Source organism: Zonotrichia albicollis, chromosome 13, assembly GCF_047830755.1.
Source record: "Zonotrichia albicollis isolate bZonAlb1 chromosome 13, bZonAlb1.hap1, whole genome shotgun sequence".
NCBI lineage: Eukaryota > Metazoa > Chordata > Aves > Passeriformes > Passerellidae > Zonotrichia > Zonotrichia albicollis.
Window position 1 is genome coordinate 21,079,178 of NC_133831.1, and position 22,391 is coordinate 21,101,568.

General features: G+C 37.9%; 1 protein-coding gene across 3 annotated transcripts in view; it reads left to right on the forward strand.

Annotated features, from left to right (window-relative positions):
- Window positions 1–22,391, forward strand: part of FTO (FTO alpha-ketoglutarate dependent dioxygenase) — a 226,398-nt gene that overhangs the window by 20,922 nt on the left and 183,085 nt on the right. For 2 of the 3 annotated variants that reach the window (XM_074551226.1, XM_074551224.1), the window contains exon 2: window positions 19,293–19,370. In XM_074551226.1, the coding sequence (XP_074407327.1) occupies window positions 19,293–19,370 (78 nt within the window). Of the gene's footprint in view, window positions 1–9,316; window positions 9,405–19,292; window positions 19,371–22,391 lie in introns of all 3 variants that reach the window. The other variant, XM_074551225.1, reaches the window with a different exon arrangement.

Genomic DNA, 22,391 nt, shown 5'->3' on the forward strand with positions numbered 1-22,391 from the left:
TTGATATTGTTGAATTTCCTCTGATTAGTGAGATTCAAAGTAGCATACCGTGATGTTCTCCTAATACGAACTGCAGTGGTTTTATGAGGACCAAGAATTATTTGCATCTTGCATGACATGTCCTTATGGCTACTTTTGAGTACAGTGTAGGTTAGAAGAAGTTATTTGCAGCCTACTGACTACAGGGGAGATTAATAGCTTTTGAAAGGGCTGTAATGAAGGGCTGACCCAACTGGCTTTTGTATTATACCTTGTTTATCCTGCTCTCATCTCTATCACCTTTGGGCTACAACAAAATGTAATTTATGTTAGCGGTGCTTCATTGGAGGTGAAAGGTCACATTTTTAATGAGAGTTGCCCTGATTGGGATTCAGGTGTTAAAATGTTGTGTAGTTGAGTACAGTTAACAAAGTCCATGTAAAGAAAGCTATTGCAGAAAGGAGTGAGAGAACATTATTTGAGGGGGAAATAAGACCATTTTCTTTTATTTCAAGTTCAACTACCAGAAGTTAAATAGCTAGGAAAAGGGATTTAACAAAGTACAATCAATTTGATGCTCAAGTTTAATAAGCCTTTATAATTTTGGCAGAGCGGTGGGTTCTTTGTACTGAGAAAAATACTTTGCAAATAATCAATTTCTTATCATTTTGGTCCTGTCTGCTAAAAAAATTTCTTTCTCTCTCATATCTTTGACTTGAGTGGGACAGAAATGAAGTGACCACCCATGCTTGTTCCAGGGAGAACTTGTCTTTCTTTGGAACAGTTAACCATAATACCCAACTGGGTCTGACTTTTCCCTTTAGAAGGCCAAGTTGCCTTATGTTCATGAGATTGAGCAGTGGTGTCCATTAGTGATATGCTTTGAAAATGATCTGCTGTATTTTTGTTGAATGGCATTAATATCAGAATTCACTTAGTGACTTACATAACCAATTTTATGAAACACGTACTTTCTCACAGAAGCTGAAATTTTTTTGGGATTGGTTAAAACTTTTAAGAGAATTCTAGTCAAAAGAAGTTTAGCAGGTACCTGGGGAAGTTTTAGGGTATAAGCAATGAAGGTAAAGTTGTCAACTCAGAGTAGTCAAAAGCTGATTTGAAAGAAGTTCTTGGATTTGTGTTTTCAGCATTCAAATACCTACCCTGTGTGACTGGTGCTTGCCATCAGTCTCACTCTCATCTTTCATTTATGGGTGTTGTGTGCAAGTGACAAAGTGCTTCAGTTACGTTTAAGAAAGGAATGGGAAACACATCAGGGTTTTTGAATTTCATTACTTCTTGTGGAAACAACTTCTAACCTGAGTTTAGTTCAAAGTTTGCATAGAGAAGAGTGGTAGGATGAACCTCTTTGGTTCTTTACAGCCAGATTATCTTTGGAGACACAGATTATCAAAGCCTGAGCTTTTATATCCTTTTTAAAAACTGTATATATAGACTGTGCAACGATAACCACTATGAAAAACCATAAGGCCCATAGGATTCACCTTGGGGAGGAAAGTTTGGGAGGGCTGCAGGTTAGATTGCATGAGAGCTGCAATACTTTGAAGAGGTATTGTGCTGATGTGAGAAGCTTTTTCCCCCCGATTTTGGATTGTTTTCTGTGTATCATGCTGCGTCATAACTAAATATTGTGTTGTGCCCCTGTGTGACAGGAACTTTTAATTCCATGGTGGTATGTGAAACAATCTACTGAGGCCTCAGTTCAAACAAACACTGGGTTTCCTTTGCCTCTCCCAGCACTCCCCACTCCTGGAGCTGCCCTTGGCTTTCTGGCCGAGGTCAGCCTTGCTGTGCTGCTCTGCAATGCCTCTCCATCCCAATCCCCCCTTGTGCCCCACACAGCACTCCCCTGTGCCTGGGCTCCTGCCCAGAATCACAGAATCACACAGGGCTTTAAAGCAGCACAATGTTGGGATTCCCCGTCTTTTCATCCGTGTCAATAGGTCCTGAACTATTAATGCAGATCTTCAAAATGATTCTTTTAAATTTACACTTGTTTTACATTATTTTATTAAATTTTAGTGTTGAAAGAGAAGGAAGGAATAGAAGTTTTTGAAGTGATTAAATATTAATTTTATTCACATTTAACCCTAATTTACATTAAGGATGTTAACTGAAAGGCAGATCTTTTGAATTCAAGATTTTCATTTCCTTTTAGCCTCACTGATGAGCAGTTAGATCTTGTCATATAAAGTGTCAGGGTGCACTGGGGTAGAAGGAATAATTGTGCAGTCTTGTACTTTTTAGGATTGTCTTGTATTTTAGAATGGTCTGTTTGCGATGCTTACTGTGTCCTAACAAAATAAACACACAAAAATCAAATTTAAAAATATTTAGTCTAAACAAAAATTGAGATTTGAAACAAAACAACTGCTAGAGAGACTGTCCTTCTTGAGGACTATGATGATTCTTCTTGTCTATCTCAACAGGACTTCTGTGACTTAGAAAGCTGATTTCTATAATGTTTTAATGGAATATGTATATATATATATAAAATGCAGGGCAATGAATTTAAGTAAATCCAAAAAAAATTGGGCTGCATGCCTCTACAACTAGGTGTGAAACTGACCAGTATGTTTATTTCCTTTCAGAAAATTTAATTAACTACAATGCACTCAGTATCCTTCTGTTAAGATCTATAGTTCTCACCTGAGAGTTCAGGAAATGTAGAATTTCTTTCTGTGATTTCAATTGCTTACAGAACCCTGGATAAAAGTTCAGTCTTGGTGTAGCATAAACTGCTGCAGCATTTTGGGTGCATTCAGTGTTTACGCTTGCACAAGTAAAATCCTGCAAACGATACAGGCCTTTGTGTTGTGTTTAATAAATCATGGAACTTTGAAGAATCTTTGAGAAGTGGGGCCTGCATGTGACTGAGCAGCAGTCATGAATAAGTGTTATCCTCAAGTGTATCTAGCAGACAGTAATAGATGCTTGAACAGACAATATGAGCACTGAGTGAATGATGGTAACGACATTAAATATTTACATATAGCAAAAGCATTTTGACAGCAGAAAAGAGACTGTCTCTGCAGCAAGGTGGGTAAGCCCCAGTGTGATATAGTACACCTTTCTATAGGACAAATTTTATTAATAACTAGCAGTGTTTCTCTGTAAGACAGATATATGATCTACTGTCACACAGGAAAATTTTCAAGACTTCATTGGTGTAATCTCCAGGTGCCAATATCACTCCATACCTACCATAATGCAACAACAATTACTGAGTTCAGAAATAAGAATTGATAATTGAATAATAACTAAATGGTTAATATTAACCAAAGTAGTTTTTAACCTGTTACCAAATGCCCAGATTCACTCTACTTTGCCTTAGCTCAGTTTTGCACTGAATTTCCAACACAGGAGCTGGCTGGAGAGCAGTGTCCTAAAGAGTGTTGTACTGTGGCTGTGCCTGAAAGAGTTGATGAAAGTAAGGATTCCTCCTGCACTCTCCACTGCTGAGCAGTTTCACAGGAGTAAATCCATTTTATTGATTCTGGAGTTCTTCAAGTGCGGGATATTTGTTTATGTGCCCTTGTTTTGGTTTTCAGGGAACCTGCAAATTATGATTGTAGAACAGTTGGTATTCCTTGCACTGGACTTGTTAAAGTAGGTAATGCTTGATTCACACATAATTTTAAAAGGAAATTACTTTATCAGAAGCATAGGATAACAATTTTTATACTGAGGAACATGTGAATTTTGTTGGAGGTTTTTAATCCTTCCAAATGCAGTTCAAAAACCTTTCACTTGTAGGAAAGAAGTAAAACAATGGTGATAGTGAATTGAATATTTTTTTAATACTGTATGAAGTATTACTGTGATGAGCTTGCTTGCATTTAATGATCTGTCATGTCATGTAATTAAAACAAATTAATATTGAAGACAAACTAAAACTGAGTACTATTAATCAACTTTTTCATATATTCATTTTCTAATCACAAAAGAGAAGCAAAAGAGAACATAGAACACAATTCTAGAATTTGTTGCTTTAAATCATCAGTAAGGTTGGTTTTTGTTGGGTTTGAATATTTACAACAAAGATAGTTCTTTGGAAGTGATTAAGGGAAACTTCTTTTTGAAAAGATGCTTGGCAGTTCCTTTCTTAGCAGTGGCCTCAGTGTGGGTATCCAATCAATGTCCATGAGTAATCTGCGTCATTTGAGAATATGAATAACTGTGAATATCTGGAATATCTAAGGCATATGACCAGTTGAGCTTTGGTCAGTCAGACGTTTCTTGAGCTATAAGGGCAAATACATTTTTATAGCTTTTAAGGAAAGAATCTTAATCCTATGGAGGAAAGAGTTGGTATATTGCAAGAGGAAAAAAATTTATATTCCTGCAAATATGTGAATGATATGCTTTGCAAAAGCAATGTGACAGAAATTTAATGTGATGTGTTCTCTTCTTGGAGGAGTTTTTCTTTGGGGGAAAAACTTTTGCAGGTGATAGCTGTTCTGAGGAGCATTCCTCTGTGGCTGTAAAACTGATGTGGCTACAGAGCTAGAATGTTGATGACTTGATGCCTGTGGATGCAAGCTGAGATGTTTTGAGTGGGGACTGCACTGAAGATAAACCCAGCTGGGCTCGTTTCACTGTCTAAAACTTCAACCATATTCCTTGTTTGTTTATTGAGTATCAAGAATTGGAAATTATGCAGCATTTACATTTCAGAATGAATCTGGAATCTAGTACAGCGTTTAAATTTCAGATTGTATCTGGAATCTAGAAAGTCAGCGTGACCCTGGCTTTCAGAGGGCAGCACATCTTGGGATCCTTAAGAAACAGCACCTGTTTTGAAGTTGATGATCTATGTATGTTTTTCAAGGTGCGTTTTTCTGCTGCTGATCCCTAGTCTGGGGTCCTTCTGGATTAAAACTTCTAACATGCTGATCAGGAGTTATTCAAGCTTAAATTCTTTTTCTTTCTAACACGGCCTCTGTGTTGGAAACAAGGAAGTTTTTTTTTTTTTTTTGTAAAAACTATAAAACAACAGGCTCTTAAAAGCCTGAACAGTAATACTTCAGTGACCATCAGTGGGCTTTTTTATTCATTGCTTTGGTAAACAGGGGTTTACACTTGGTTTTTGCTGTTAATGCTGCCTTCTTTGTGTTGTTTTTCATTGCTTTGTATCAGCACATCTTCCCTCCCTTGTGCTCATTTGAGCTTTCCAAGGTGTCAGAGCAGTGAAAGATCTCCAGAAAGTACAAGCACTTCCTTTGAATGTGGAAGAGCAATTTGAGAAGCCATGAGCAGAAATCTGTATGACACATAAGGAACAAATTTATCTTCCTTTTTAAACTTCATATTTAAAGTAGGGACATGGTGGATTCTTGTGGCAGCAGTTTAGGTCCTAAAGTAGGGTATAGATTGAAATACTTAAAGTGTATTTACAGTAAAGGTTTCCAAACTTACAGTGTGCTGAACACTCACTGAGTGAAGCTTCTCCCATTTGGATTTCTAAGAATTTTTAGTATGAAATTTGGATTTTGAGGGCTTTTTAGCCGTATTTATGCACTTCACATCATAGCTGTATGCCTAATACAATGGAAGGTTTAGTCCATGTGGTCATATTGTCCTAATCTAGCCATCAACATGAGAATTCTAGCTTCTTTCATCACACATAATTTCAGGGTTTTCTAATGCAGATATGTAACTGGATAGGATTCTGTGTTCATCATATAACCCCCAAGGTCTAGACCATATAATGGTCAGGACCTGAGAACATACAAAGATTCACTAAAGTTTTATATTTCTATTTCACTGAGTTTGTGGTGGGGAAATTAAATTAGACAAACTCTTCAAATGTCAGTCTGTTGCAGCCTGAATAATATTTTCATGAGCAGTGGTTTAAAAGCTGTTACTCCTCTTCATTCTCATCCCTCACACTTCTTGTGACTTCAGAAAGAGGAGAAATTATTTTTAAAGCAACCTCTAAGCACCTTGTGATACAAGTTATATTTCAATCAGAACTGACATTTGGGGTCCTCCTGTAACAGTGAGTCTGACTGTGTGGATTTTTGAATTTTTTTCTTCTTGTTTTGTAGTATGAAATTCTACATACACTAAAGTACATTATTTTTGCTTAGTTTAATGAAGCACAAGAAATTGGAGTCATGAGATTGAGCCATGGCAATTTAATGCCAGTAATAGGAAGCAGATTGGTTGAGAGTGATTTTCTGCTGAAATTAGTACTATAAAGTATTAATATATTGCTATTCATTTCATGATGATAGATGTGGGGTTCAGATGTAGCATTTTTAACTTATTCATCAATATATAGAGTGTCCATAAATAAATGCTGTCCATGTGGTAAATGGGTAGAGAAATAGACTTCTTCTTGCCTTTTCCCTTAAAAATGTTGTGAAATGAAAATGTAGAGACTAATGGTAGGGATTGTACTGGCATCCTTTTTTGCATTCTATGCTTTTAACTTGATCTAAGCATGTAAGTGAATCTTTCTACTTGGCAGACAGTTGTGCTGGTATTCACACATTAATTTGTATTTTAACCTTTTCATGGCTTTTCGTGAGCGAGGTTGTGCTGCAAAGTTCAGTTTGTTTGCATGAACTTCACCACTGAGCTGCAACAATGATCAGCAGAATAGAATCAGGGTAGCAGAGACGGGGGATGGCTGTAACTCCATTGCAATGACAAAAAATATGATGGCAGGAGTATCCATAGTGTCAACATGCAAGCAAGGAAAGGAGCAATGTGCAACTTTGCAGGCTCCTGTATGCTTTATTAAGCTATGAAAGCACATCAGATAAAACCAGTAGTGATAAGAGTCCAGTCAAAACAGAGGGGGGGGGGTATAAACATTTTTTTAATTGATGAAATTTTTTTCTGAGATGAATGACAAAAAATGTCCAAAGTTTCCAGTGCATGGACTTAAAGGTACATGGGCTCGGGCAGTAGGAGTGGGCTGTAATGAAACTGTGTGTGAAGCGTTTCCAGCTGTTTAAGGGCGTGTGTGTTGGAGGTACAGAGCAAGAAGAACCTGTGTCCCCCTGACCCCACTGTGTGGGGTTTTCCTGGCATGGAGGGGCGCTCCTGTCCCACGGTGCATGGACAGCTTTGGGCTGTGCGTCCAAATATACAATATTTTCCTGAAATCAATGCAAAAACTGTCCAAAGCTTCCAGTGCATAGTATAGGCTCTAAGATACACTGGCTTGGACTGTATGAGTGGGCTGTAATAAAACTGTGTGTAAAGCTAAGGGTGCATATGTTGGAGGTATAGAGCAAGAAGAATGTGTGGTTTTGACCCTACTGTGGGGTTTGCCCTGAGCACAGAGCGGTGCTCCTGTCCCACAGTGCGCAGACTTGGACTGTGCGCCTAAATATACAATATTTTCCTAAAATCAATGACAAAAACCGTACAAAGATTCCAGTGCAAGTATAGGCTTTGAGTTACACTGGACGGCGTGTCTTGGACAGTAGGAGCGGGCTGTAATAAAACTGTGTGTAAAGCGTTTCCAGCTATTTAAGGGCACCTTTGTGGAGGTATATAGAGCAAGAAGAGTCTCTCCCCATGACCCCGCTGTGTCGGGATTTCTCTGGCACAGAGGGGCGCTCCTGTCCCACAGTGCGTGGACCAGCTTTGAGCCGTGCGCGCAAATATACAGTATTTTCCTCAGATCAATGACAAAAACTAGCCAAGCTTCTAGTGCATTGTATAGGCTTTAAGATACACTGGCTTGGACTGTACGAGTGGATTGTAATAAATATTGTGTGTAAAGCTAAAGGCACGTGTATTAGAGGTATGAAGGAAGAAGAATGAGTCCCCCTGACCCCGCTGTGTGTGGATTTGCCTGGCACAGAGGGGCGCTCCTGTCCCGGGCCGGGGCCGGGCCGGGCGGGCTTTGGGCCGTGCGCCTAAATATGCAATATTTTCCTGAAATCAATGACAAAAACTGTCCAAAGCTTCCAGTGCATAGTATAGGCTTTATAATACACTGGACAGCATATCTTGGACAGTAGGAGCGCGCTGTAATAAAACTGTGTGTAAAGTTAAGGGCGCGTGTGTTGGAGGTACAGAGCAGGCAGAAGATGCGTTTTTGACCCCGCTGGGTGAGGATTTCCCTGGCACGGAGGGGCGCTCTTGTCCCGGGCCGGGCCCCGTCCCGCTTTGGGCCGTGCGCGCTGCCGCCGCTGGGTGGCGCTGCAGCACCGGCCGTGCCCGCTCCGCTGGCCGAGTGTGGGGAATTGGTTCATCGGCAAAGGGCTCGGGGAAATGTATTTAATGTATTTAATGTATTTAATGTATTCATCTCCGGCCCAGGCAGCCATTGAATGCCCCCCGACATGCCCTCTCACAGCTCTGGCCTGTTGACTATGCTTATTTGGTGTAATAATTAGCAGAAATTCTCGCTAACAGCGGTACTTACCAACACCTCGCATTTTCCTCTGTGTTTTCGTACGTGATGGATTGTGCATTCTATGAATAAAGTTAAGCGGGTCACAGCCTAAGCCCTGTACAACACAGCTATTTTCTGCACAATAGTTCTGAATAGATATATATTAACTCCTTTTTTAATCCCCGTAGTGTAATGGAAACAAATTCGAGCCTTTTTGTAATAGGCTATTGAAAACTTGTAAGCACAGAACACTTAACTTATCAACTTAAAGAACAAAAAAAGAGAAATGGAATGAGGATCAACAGAAAACAGAGTACAGCATGTGTTAGCAAAGGCAGGCTTCAGGAGCCTGTTCCAGTGCTTCATGAGGTTTGGTACAGATCACTGTACTTTGCTCTAGAGGTACAATTCTCATGCATTTTAAAGGTGATCTCTGTGCTGCTGTGATGCTCAAAGTTCACTTGCTTGGTATGAAAATAAAGGTAGGGATTCTCAGTTAAACAGTACTTGGGTTTTTTTTGCACTTTCCTAGCTGGAAATGGTTTTGTTTAAATATTTGTGATGGAAATGAAGAGAAAAGGTTCCTGAATAAATGCTGTGGGTAGGGATCCTCATCATGGTTCTTTCCAAATGGAGGGCCTAATAAAAGTGAGTGTTCCCAAAATTATTAAGTAATTTAGTCTTTTTTTCAGCTAAACTCCTAAGTAAAAATTCAGTGGAATTCTTATATAATGAATTAGCTCAAGTAGCAGTGATTTGAGGCATATTTCACATGGAAGTTCAGCTCTGCATGGAGACTATCAAGCCTTTGTCACTAGTTTAATTGGGAATTGCAGCATGTGTAGTGCCAAATGTGGGTCATAAGCTCTTGCAGTTGTCTGTTATTTAATTTTAAAATCCTCCCTTTGAATATTTTTTTTAAATCCTACATTGTGAATTTTTTTTTTCATTCAGCCCTTCTTGAATTCTAGCTACTGCTGAAGCACTTCCATTGTAGAGGGGGAAGTAATACAGCATGTTAAGCCAGCAAATAAGAACAAAGGTGGGTCTGGCAGCTTTCTTTTAATGTCAATTCCTTGCCCTCAGCCTCCCTTATTAATGCAGCTGAGCTGCTGTCACTCAGATGGTTTTACACAGACATGCAGGCTACGTGTCAGAAAGGGTGGCCTAGAATTCTGAGTTTCAGGTTGAGAGTACTCCAACATACAAAACCACTGTATCAAATTATAAACTGGTTGACTCCAGTCCTTGTAGGCATTCTGAAGGAAGTGACATTTATTTATTGTTGTCTTTGACATATCCTCTAAGGAAACAAGGGAGTTTAGATTTTAAGGTGTCTGCAGTATTTTCAGTTGGGCAAAGACTTTCCTGTGTGCCTTTAAAATTACAATCATTCAGAAGAATCCTTCTCTTTGTCAAGTTGTGCTTCCACACTAGGATTATTTTTTGTGTGCTCGTATCTCTGTACATGAAAGATTTTTATGTTTTCTCACTTTTGTGTTCTTTCACTTGTGCTTATTTACTGTGGGCTTTTTCAATAATGTACTTATCATTACATTACAATATCATATACAGATATTTACTTAAAAATACAATCAGAAGTTATTTGGTGCTTTTTCTTTACTGGGCCATTTCATGGAATCAATTTTGATTGTCACCACACAGTTCATTAAACATGTCTGCATTTTCCTATCAGTCTGCTATATCTTTAGTGTGTTGTGGGTCAGTATGGCTGCCCCTCTTCTTCCTTTGTTTAGACAACCAATCCAAGCCATTCTAGAGTGAGTTAATACTCTTGGTAGGAATTGTTTATTTATTACATTTGGCAGAAGAAACATGCAGTAGTGTAAGTCTAGGATATTTTGTCAGCAGAAGGGAGCCAAGGGCAAAGGAGAATTGAAATGGTTGAAATCTGGAATGGTCCTCCATGTGCCAGCTTTTCTTTTTCCCCTTCAGGAATCCAGCTTGTATTTGAGAGTAGCATGGAGAAGGGAAGAGATAGTTTGGAAAGATTTGTTATTATTGCACTACTTCACATTCTCAAAATACAGGCAGAGGTAGCAGCAGGACTATTCAGAATATCAGACCAGTTTGGAATGTAAGTGTATGGTGAGAAAGGATAGGCAAGAGTTTTCCCTGAACAAATGCACAAGGAAGACTTCAGAAATAATTTTCATGCATTTCCCTTTTGAGCAGTGCTGCTGTGCAAAACTATACGTGAACATTGCAAGTGAGGGGAAAAGTTAATGAGAAATAAGGTGTGTATATGCAAATAATAGAAATGAAAACTGAAAATTAAGTATTAGCCTTTTCATAAGTCAGAATAGCTTTATTAAAACAGCATTATTGGAAAATGTTGGAGTTCTTAAGTTTGTTCAACAAATGTATTCTTTAGCAAAATGTTGATTTGCATTATGAAATTTGCCTGGATTTGGCACAAAGAAAATGTCTTAACAGATTACCTTCTTTCACAGCACATCAATGTTCTCTTGTATTTTACCTATTAGTATACCCTAACATTATTTACATTGTGCAGAAATAGCTTACGAATAAAATGTGAGTAACCTTTCTTTTAGCTGTGGTTCTTTACCCTTGTGATAGTTCTGTGAATGTTCTCAGTGCTGTGAAGTACAGATCCCAACTAACTCCTGTTTTTTGCATTCTGAGCTAGCAGAGATCTCTAACAGCAAGGTCTCCTGGCTCACTGACCACTGTGACTGGCGCAGAGATAAATCAAAACCAAACTGATGAACGAGGTATATCTGCCTTTCAGTCAGTGTGGCTCTGCTGCCTCCAGTTTATTTGGTTAGGCTGTGTGTGCAGAACTTCTTAAAGAAATATGAATGATTCTTTGAAGTCTGGTCGTCTAAACAGTTTGGGAACCACTCATTTAGAAAAACTTCCAAACTTGATATAAAAAAAAAAATCCCATGAGGGAGAATTCAGGTTTCACAGAGGTGTCTCCTCCAATGCCTAATTATCCTTTCTTTTCAGTTGTGCTCCATGTTTCTGGTCTGAACTTGTCCAGCATTTCAGACCCTGAATTTTGCTAATTGTTGCCTGCCAACTTAACATTTAGATGGTAGCTTTCTGTTCCCCATGTGGCTTATTTTGGAGACTGTGAACACAGCAAAGTCTTCAAGCCTCAAAATTAACCAAGTCTGTATTGTTCACTCTGAGGTGTTTCTTTAAATGACCTTTGTTGAAAAAACCTTTTCTCCAGCAAACCATATAGCAATATCTTTCTTTAATTTATATGTCAAAATTCAGTCCAACAGTTTTTCATTAATAGTTGTCTTATTACAAAGTTGAGTCAACAACTGTAGTATTTAAGTTTTCTAAGTGAGTGTTTCTATCATTTAATTGAGGTGTAGTGCATTCAAAGTTAGGAAATTGGTATGTAGTAAATACAAACCAATGTCTGTGCATTTATTACAAGATTTTATGACTCTTAGAATCACAAAATGCCAGGTTGGAAGGGGGCCTCAAGGATTCTCTGGTCCAATTGTGTAAAATGTTACAAATTGCACTGCACCTCACTGAATACACTCATACAAATTTTATGTTAAATTGATGTGCATTATGTGATCTCTAATTTTTATATCCCTTAAAATACTTTGTTAAGTGATGCAACTGTATTAATATTGTTCTCCTGTGTGTCTTCAAATCTGACTAAGTTGTGCTGCTTTGGAAAGATGTTGAGAGTGAATTCATTTAACCATGATCACACATCAGTGATGGTTACTTTTAAATTGTTTTGGGGAGAGGAGGAAGAATTCCACCAAGCTTCTGCTCAAGGCCTCCTCTAGTGAGCAATGTTGGAAGGAAAATCTGAGCTGATCATGTCCTTGAAAAGGGCAAAGCACAGAGATGGAAGAGCAGAGGGAGCACAAGGCAAAAGTCTGGTGCTGCTTCTGCTGCAGGAGCCCAGGGAACTGGCATAGCCCTTCCTTTGGTGCATTTTTTGGCAGTGATTTTATTAATTGTGGCACATGCTCTCAAGAATTACCTTGCTGATGCCTCCTTTAAAATGCATCATCTGTGTGCCTGGTGAAATGTGACTAATGGAAAAGAAAAGTGTTCCTGGAATACATTTCCTTTTATCTGTGAGGCTTTAAACCACCTTGCTGTCTTTTCATTCTGCAGTGAAGAATACAGTTATGCATTCTGCAAATGTGTACATATGATGTCTTGGAGGGCTGTAAAAGTCTTCAGATTTCACCAAATTTCTAAGTGCTTTTAGACTTTCATAGTGCTTATTGTGCTAATAAAACTCTGGAAAATAATTTGGTTCTGTAAAAATACCAAGAATCAACAATTTTGTAATGGCCTGTGAAGATGTTCAAATACTGTGTAATGGGCGTGACAGCTACAGTATGTGAAATTTAATGCTCTAGCTCCTTATTGATCTTCCTTGTAGCCCATTGCATGGCACATGCATTTGCACTTAACACCTGCTCTTTCTGCATTAACACTATCTTCTGCAGTGTCACCAAGGGCAGGCTAGAAGCTGCATTTGATGCTAAGCTGAAGTATTTAAGGAAATATCTATATTTTTTTCATATCCTTTTTACTTCACTTTTGACTGCTTTATTTTCTGGACGATATTTTAATACTTGGAGTTTTTTCCTCCCTTTTAAAAGTGTTCCTATTAAACATTGGTTGCTTCTACCATTACTTATCTATATGTATAGAGACCAGCAGTCTTGCCAGGCTTGTTATTTTCTGGAAATGACAAAAAGCTGCAAGAAAATTTAGTTTACCTTTGGTTTTGCTGATAGTTCTGAAAAATTGTATCAGTGTGACCTGCCAGTGTTTGTGTTGGAAAGTTCTTTGTCTGTGTCTACAGAAGTTACGAGCCTGTTGCAAAGGTTCTGAATCTGCATTTCAAGCTGTCAGCCCTTGGGTTTCAGTCTGGAGATCCTTGGTCTGTTCTGTGGCTGTTGGTCGGTGTGTTTGCGCTTACTTTGCTACAATCATTACGAATTGAGTCCCAGTAACATTTGTATAATTCCACATTGCAGATATGCAATATTTCCCAAAATAAGGTGGAGATTCTTAATGTTTCTTTCTGTTTCCTTGAGGCCTTCAGGGATAAATAGCACCATGTCAGCATTATTTTCCATTCTTGAGCATAATATGCAGCTCCTAAGGCTACAGAGATCTAGTGCCATGTGTCCTGGTAATACATTTCCATGGAAGTTAGGAACCATCAATATCTTCATGTCATTAGAACACAAGATGAGCAGCAACACCAAATGTATTGCTGCTGTGACATTAACCCTTGTTATAGTTTTTATTTTATCTGTCTTTATGCTTTATTGAATCTTGTCTATCAAGTACTGTTGCTTAGTATTTCACAGCTGGTCAAAGCCCCTTGGTTTCTTGGCACTGGGTGGGTAGGGGTGTTTTTGTTAAATGCAGAATCAGTTATTGGTAACAGTCACTCAGGTTTCTACCTGCTGACTCTTTGGAGCTGAGCTGGTTAAGAATTGCTAGATTAAGAAATCTGGTCTCAGAATCTATTTGCTATCTTTTAGAAATGATGCAATGAATGAGATGCAGACATACCTCCTCAACTGTGTCCTTATTTGTTCATAAGGATTCAGAGCCATGCTGAACTAAACACTGTCTTAGTTGTGTTTCCTTAAGTGCATGTATGATCTTGTGTCCATGTGTATAAGAAGAAATTAAGAACTGAAGATCTGGGTAAAATTTGATAATTTCAAAGTTTAAATGGTCTTACTTTTCCCCTAGTATGTAGAGCTGGCCCATTTACCAACTGGTACCTGCTGCAAGAGGATGCACAAATGCTGGAGGGAACAAGATGTGAGTGATGATACCAAGATGCTTGCAGTGATGGTAGAAGAAGTAGAAGTTTATTCAAATATACAGAGGGGCCTTAGGGACATTTTGTCAGCCCAGTGTCTGTGTTTGAACTATTTATTACTTCATATTTTTATTATGATTACTTACAGTGCTAATCCATGTGTGACAAATCTTCACTCAGCTAGGTAAGGAAATTGCCAGTTCTGTTCCATTAACACCCCCTGGCCAAAGGAACAATGTTCCTGTAGGTTAAAACAACAATTAAGGGGCCCTTAACACTTCAAGATGGGGAAAGAGGGGATACGGGCAGCAGTGCTTTCACACATTGCTGAGCTGCTTCAATGCATAAATTAACTCTTAGTTCAGTTACATCAGGGCAGTGTGTTGTGCATATGCATGACTGGTCTGCATGTGTGTGAACCAAAACCTGGGCCTGTTGATTTATGAGAAAGGGTAAGAGAGGTTGAAATTAGTAAGCAAAGCCAAACAGTACCTTTGCAGCAGGGAATATCAAACAGCCTTTGTGACAGCTACTCACAGATGCTGATGTAAGACCTGAGGTCCTGGCATGGCAGTGGATTGTTCATTACGTAATTTTTTTCATGCCCAGGTCACTTGAACTGCATTTTGTTACTTCTGTAGCTGGAGCTGTTTGTGCAGTGGAAGAACAGTGTGGTTATATTAAATAACGAGAATTTATTGTAGTTTAATTAACAAGTGGATATTTGGGGCATGAAATATTGCTAGACTATCATAGATATTTTTAATATGAGTTTATATGGAATAATAATGATAATTGTACATATTTTTGCCCTTAATATAAAAATGTTTTTTGCTTATATTAAGGGGGCACGGGGAGCAGCTTGTTGTATGCAGAGTGTAGTACAGTATGGTCACATGTCTACCAGTATTTCTGGAAGGCTGTATTGTAGAATGTGACACAAACAAGGTTTTTGGTAAGTCTTGAATGTAATGAAGAGTAGACTCGCAATATAATATTTTCATGTCAGTAAATGGTGTTGTAAAATTGTCCAGTCCCTTAAGATATTTTGATGAGTAGAGTTTACAGAAATAATTTGAAGAAAAAAACCCTCTGAAATCTAATATATGTGATAATGGAGAAATAAAAGCTGTAATGGTACATTTAGGATGTATTTTTTATTACTCTAGGTTCATTTCTGACATAACTTGTTTTAGTGAAGCACTTGAATGATCTTGGTAGCTATGAAGTTTTAATAGCTAACACTTGGAAAGCCTTGTAGTTTAAACAAATGTCAACTTCAAAATCACATTCCTTCCTTAAGAAACTATCCCAGTTTTATTTTTTATAAAAACCCCTACATGTGAAAGGCTGTTAGGAGGTGATGTTTTAGAAGTTCCTGTAAAGTGGTGACTTTTTTCTTGACGGGGTCTTAGTACTGTGGCACAAAATTTTTGCTATATATTTAATCTTCCTCCTTTATAAAATGGTTTATTAAGCATTTTAGAGCACTGACCCTTTGCTTCATGCAGGATTTGAAAGAAATCAGTGTTTTACTAGAGTTGATTAAAGAAAAGAATGAAAGAGAAACACAGGCTCTAATGGACATTCTTATGTGGGTAAAAAAGGTAATAGGAAGGAGAGATTTTTGAGAAACCAAAGGTTTGCATCTGTGATTCAGATCTTTCTTTCATGCCAATAGGCATTCCCAGGCATTCTAAACCTGGTAACCTTTTGGAAAATAAAAGACTATTGGGAAAAACTGTTGGAGTAGGAGATTATGCTTTCTTATGCTTTGAATAATGCCCCTTTTTTATGATCTGTCCCTGAAATTTCTGTGAAACCATTGGGCTGCATTAAAAACAACAACAAAAAAAAAATGGTTTTGCTAGTTCTGGTCTCAAGTAGTCTCAGAAGTGTAAAAACTGCCACAGACAGTTAGCAAACTTTTTAAGATGAAAAAATGGGCAATGTTTGAGAACTTCTGACGAGAGGAGTTGGTGCAGAGGGGCTGTTGTAGGCTGGGGGTGGAGATGATGCTCCGGAGCTGCCACACCATCCTCTCTGCACCCTCACCTCTTTGCGGTGCTTCTGTTACTTCCCTTGCCCTGTGACATACAAGGCACCACTTCTCTTGCCAGGAAAAATAAACAATTACATGTATAGTGACTGAGAGATTCCAATTATTAATATTCCACTTGCTGAATTTTACAACCGTCTCATTAATAATCTCATTTATTATTAATTAATGAGCAGAGATTAATGTCTGCAGGATGTTCATTGTGTGCTCTAAAACTGGACATTTGTGTTTCTGATCTTCATTGCGGAGTCACTTAAAATAGCTCCACTAACACTCACAGCAGCCCACAAAATAAGTATTTACAGTGTTTTTTGCCTTTCTGAAGGCCCAGGATGAACATTTAACCAAGTTTCTAAAGCTGTGCAGTGTGTGGTGACAGGGATGATGCACATCAAATTGTCTTTCATGTCTTGGCATCACTGATGTCTGTGTAAAAGTCACATTGTTTTTTAAAACATAAGAAACATAATCTTGATATCTGAGTAAACTGTTACACTGTTGATAATTTTTAAAATCTAAAAATCAGATTTAGAAAAATGCTTTTTACGAAGCCTGACACCTTCAAGTAAAGGCACTTTTTTTTTAGTTTTTACTGGGGGGGTTATGTGTTTGGAGAACCAATAAACAAGGCTTATGTAACACTGCTTAGACTTTCCCATCAGCCAGCTGGTATAGCCAGATACTCAGTTTTTCTTTTTTTTTTTTTTCCCTACTTTTTGGAGGTATTTGTGAGTAGCTTGATGTTTTTGACATCTGTGTGACAGCTTCTTGCATAAGAGATGAGCAGCATGTTCTACCACCCAGCTGTGTGTATTAGTCTGCACATCAAGCTGAAGAGCAGCACTTAGCCAGATCTGACAATCAAATGTGAACTACTACTACCTATACACAAGAGTGCATTTTAATGTCGTGTGCTTTTTGCCAAGAGCCTGATACTTGACAAAGAAATTGTCAGAATCTCTCTTCTTCCTGCCTTTTTTTTTTCTTCCCACTGATGTGAGTCCATGTTAAAATATCTTATTTTTTTCCCTGTAGTTTAATATGGTTCATCTTACAGATAGCAAAGCCGGTCTAATGTTTTCAGCAATTTCATGTAAATAAAATTCTGGCAAGCTTTTGGTAATTGAGGAATGTAATTGTTTTAGAAAATGCAGGAAAATCAGTGTGTCATTTTCTTCCAACTTAATCTGAAGTTACAATCTGCTGGGTTTCACCAATGACTTCATGTCAGTATCCCAACAACCTGTCCCCAAAGAAAACGGAGGACATAAAGAAATTACAGCAGTACTTCAGAAATGTCAGTGCTGCTCTTCTCAGGCTTGTTAAGAATTGTGAGTGTGGAGATGAGTGGGAGCCACCTGCTCTGATTGTAGTTTGACTGATCTGTGAACCTTAAAGTCCTGTACACTTCCACCTGACTTTAAGCCTCTGTCGCCTTTCTCAATGCTTAAATTTGAGTAAAAGGAATTCATTGTCACAGAATGCACAGTTTTACTCCACAGTTCAGCTTTCCTTGTTGATGTGTTTGCTATAAGCCAGGAGTTAGTTAATACATGAAATGTTTTATCTTCCTTTTTTAAATAGTAGTGCCGGAATAGCGAAGATCTGGTTTCACCTTGTTTTGAACTTGGTTTCATGAAAGTGTTAGTCATACCTTTTTATTTACTTACTGTTTCCCTTTGTATTCCCTTAATGTTCTTTTTAAAACAGCATTCCATTTCCATCTGTTCTTTCCCCTTAAAATATTGAGTTGTTTCTTGTGCTAGTGTTTATGTAGTTGATAATATTGCAACCAAATAAGAATTTGAGTTCTGTTACATATTTATGTAAGCATTATGGCAGATACAATTTTATGGTCTGAGTTGCAAGTACATTGAAATTTGTTAATAATCAAAGTTTGTAAAAAGCAATCCTTGCAATCTAAAAGAAAAAAGAAGTAGAGGAAGGAGTTTGTTAATCTTCTAGGTCAGAACTTCCACTGTAATAATTTTTACACTGTGGTTAAGCTATACTTTAATTGAGTTACTGTTGAGTTAGTCTGTGAGTAGATAAGGATGAATGGATCCGTCATGGATCAGGATTGTTTTATTCCAGAAATTCTGGTGGCATGTTCCACACATCTCTTGCACTTGGCAAATCATTAATACAATTAATTGTATAGTGTCACATAAATCAAAATATAAATCATATCAATCAAAAATTTATTTTGATTAATAAAAACCTGAAAAATACAATTTGGAGAGACATCAGGCTTTTATCCTACAAATTCATTCGTGATCACACTGAGTAACTATTGGTGGAGATGCTCTCAGTCTAAACCAGAAGTAAAAAATGGAGTTCAGAGAATGAGGGAACAGAGGAAACCGGTTTTTACAGCAGCTGGTTCTTTGTGCACTCCCAACATCAGACTGGATTTATGCTGTCTCTGGGATGGGAGGTCTTGAGGATGGCATTTTAAATGTTGTCAGGCTGTGAGGGCTTTGGGCTACAGTAGATTGTGCTTTTCTTTCATAAACTATTGCAGGAAATATTTTAGAGTACCCCCAACATTGGGCCTTATTGTTTTAATGAAGTGGTTATTGAGCCATTTGATTAAAGATGAGCTTCGTACCCATTGGCTGCACAAATTGAAGCAAAAAAGAAAATGGAAGGAAACAAGAAATGAATGTGTAGTTATAAAGTAGGCATAGGTCTGAAGAACATAAGGCCAAGAAGAATTTGAATCAGTGTAACAAGGACTGATATCTAAAAAAGAACTTGGAAGTAAAAGCACTCATGAGCTCTAAAACTGTCTAAACTGAATTAATGCTTTGTAAGCAGAGAAGTCCCCCTTATTATTTTGGTTTATTTTGGTTTTACTTATTTAATTTTCCAGATTTGAAGGTAAGTAATTGGTAAGAGAAAGTAGGTAAGAGAAGGTAAGTAAAAGGTAAGAGAAGTAATTGCACCTGGTTTTGCCATTTAACTACTTTTATCCTTCTCTGTTTATATTTTAGTTTTTAAGTCTCATTTTCTGTTTCAATTTTGCTCCTCCAAAACAGAAGAAAAAACTTCTTGAAGAACTTGGGGAAAACAGACTTCCATACCTGACACCAGCCGACGCTGATTTCCACCAGCTGGTAACGTATTTCTTTTAAATAGTTTTAAACTAAAATAGCTGTTTGCACTGAACAACAAATAAATCTTCCTTCAGAGACACTGAAATCTGATATGGAAAAAGGTATCCTGATAGCTGATAATGCACTTCCAGGTGATGTGAAATAAGATCTCTAGAACTGGGATGTTCACAAATGAGAACTTGGTGAACTTTATTTATTTTTATGTGTGTGCCCTCACTACAAGTAATGTATAACATTTAATCACAGCTTTTCATGCTTTGGTAAAGCAAAATACATGTCACCATTCCTTTAATTTATTTTTTCTGAGTGGTGAAGAGATCTTTATAGCTCCTGTTTGGCAAAATAGGGGGAATATTAACATAGAAATTTCAAGTATGAGGAGCTTAATTCTACTTTCCAACAATAAGGAATTGTTAATTCTTGGCTTGCAAAACAAACTGTGGAAATGGAATGCCTCAAATGAAACCAAACAGAAGGATCAGGCCCAGTAGCCACACGAGCAGTAAACCAAGTGAGTATATGCAAGAATATAGTGAATAAATAAAATTTTCTGCATCTGTCTTGGATCTTTCTAGATCAGCTACAGAATTCAGGGTAGGTTCAATCAGATCAAATTGGATCATGGTAAGAGAAAAAAGAGAAAAATTCCTTATCATAAGGAATAACCTGGCTGTTTGAAGAGCTCCAGTGACCATGCTCACATTACACAGCACAGGAGTGGTGCCTGCCTTGTGTTGATACATGGCTCAAAGATGTGCAAGTGTAGAAGAGCTGGGAGAATTTATAAGAGTAACAACAGATGGAGTTTATTATTTCTTCTTTCTATACACAAAAACCCAAACACATTCTTTTCAGTCTTAAACTTAATGCTCGTGAAGAGATTCTTCCCCCTTGTAAGAAGTGGGCAGCTCACTTTTCTCCATCCTAGTCCTGTTGCATCCCCTCCTGTTTGTTCTCTTCTGCCTCTGATGCTGCCAAGAGCTGCTGTGCCCAGCATATTTTTCTTTTTCACATGTTTGTAAATTCAGCTTTTCCTGGAGCTGATGTGAAAAGAGAAGGTGGCATCTCATTTGCTCAGGGTCAGTAACCCATAAGTACAGAAGACAATTGGAACAAAATAAGCAGTAAAATCACACCTGTTCAATCCTTAATAAATTTTCGATAGATTTTTTTTGCAAATATAGAATTATATTTTTTATGTAGTGTATGTGTGATGCTAGATATTTTTAAGTACATAGGCTAATCATGAGCATCACAAACACCTTTTGAAGTCTGTGGTGGTTATGAAATGTTGATGGAATCACAGCTGTAGAAACTGCAAGTTCCAGGATGCTTAAATGCACTACAGATGGAGAGGAAAAGAAGGGTGAGAGCTTGAAGACAACAAATCAGCAAAGTAAAATTTCACATGCAGTTTAGTTTTATAGTCTGTCTTTCCTGGACAGACCTGCCCTATTCCTTGAAGGATCTATCTCTTATGAAACAATATTCTTTGAACATGTTGGAAAAGTTAGGTAGGATGCAAACAAAAAAACTGTCTTATACTGTTGGGTATGGAAGTGTACAGCCTGAACAGAAGTAAGAAATTCCATCACAAGCAAAACTTCCACTGACATCCTCTTTCCATGTGTTTTTCCTGATAAAGGATTTTGGAAATGGGCCCCAAGCCATCAGCTGAAACAATGCAATGTTTAAAGCCAGTACAGAACAAGAAGGGGGCTGTAACAAGGTGGTTCACAAATATTTGAAGTACAGACTATAATTTCATTATGCACATGGTGGTTTGCTTATCAAGGGTCCTTGTTGCTGATTCCTAATTTTATTCTGTCACTCAAGTCCATAGGGTGGTTCTCTGTGTTGAGCGTCACCATCAAAAAGTGAAAGCATATTTAAAATCTTGTACAATAGTCACAAAAAGATTTGAACATCAAATGTGGTTGGGTTTTTTTTTCTGTACTGTAGTTGCCTGTAATGCTGCCGCTTCTTTCAGAGTGAGCAGTGAGCTGACCTTTAGTACTGGCTGTCAGAGTTACAACACAGAGTACATGATTGCTGCCCTTCCCCACCTCCAAAACAACAAGGTGTCCAGTGTGAACCCAGCAGTCACCCCGTGTTCTGATCCTGTAATTCTTTCCTTATGGAGGGCACAGCACAGGCACTGCTTGGGGATTTATAGAAGACCAGGCTGTTTTCATGTGACGTGTCAGAAATGTGTTTCCACTCCCTGATTTCTTTTGAGATACCTTAATGATAAAATAGTTCTTAAGCATGTGATCTTAAAGCACAGCCCAAAGGTAACAGGCCTCTGACTTGGCTGGCAGCAAAATGTGCAAGGCATTCCCTCTGCAGCTCAGGAGGGGAATACAATGTTGTTTCCTTTGTAAAATCTGTGTTCTTTCTGGCGCATGTTTTCAGGGATTTCGTTGCTTTACGTCATATTGTTATTTCCCTCCTTCTGTTTCTAATAATTGTTGGGAATTTTGTGTATGTGATTAATGTCAGAAATTCAGTGTATTTAATATTTTCATATTAATGGTTTAAAATATATACAATTAGTGACTGTTTAAATACACTACAATAGCATATGTAATGTGGTATGAGTATGTCCAGTATACAGAATTATTTAAAGAAATACTAGGGTACTGCTGTAGAACTGATAGAGCTCTTTCTTTCATACAGGGCATTTGCATAATGAAAGAAATAATAAAGAATAATCTTTATATGTCACAACATAGAATATTCTGGCATTCTTAAGTAACATTATGAAAGAATAGTTACTATTCCCATCAGCCTGTACCTTCACATCTGACTGTAGCCTATAGCTCCAAGTGCTGAATTTACACTTACTAATTTCATTAGTTGTTGTTTTTAAGGACTTTTTTCACTGTACTGTTCAAAGGCTGGGGATACACAGCACTGGTAGAAACAAAAGGGGCAGCTCAGGACCCCTAAAGGAATCATTTCAGGCTTTTGACAAGCTCAGGTGAATGTAGTTTATCAAGTTTGGATTCATTTCTTTGA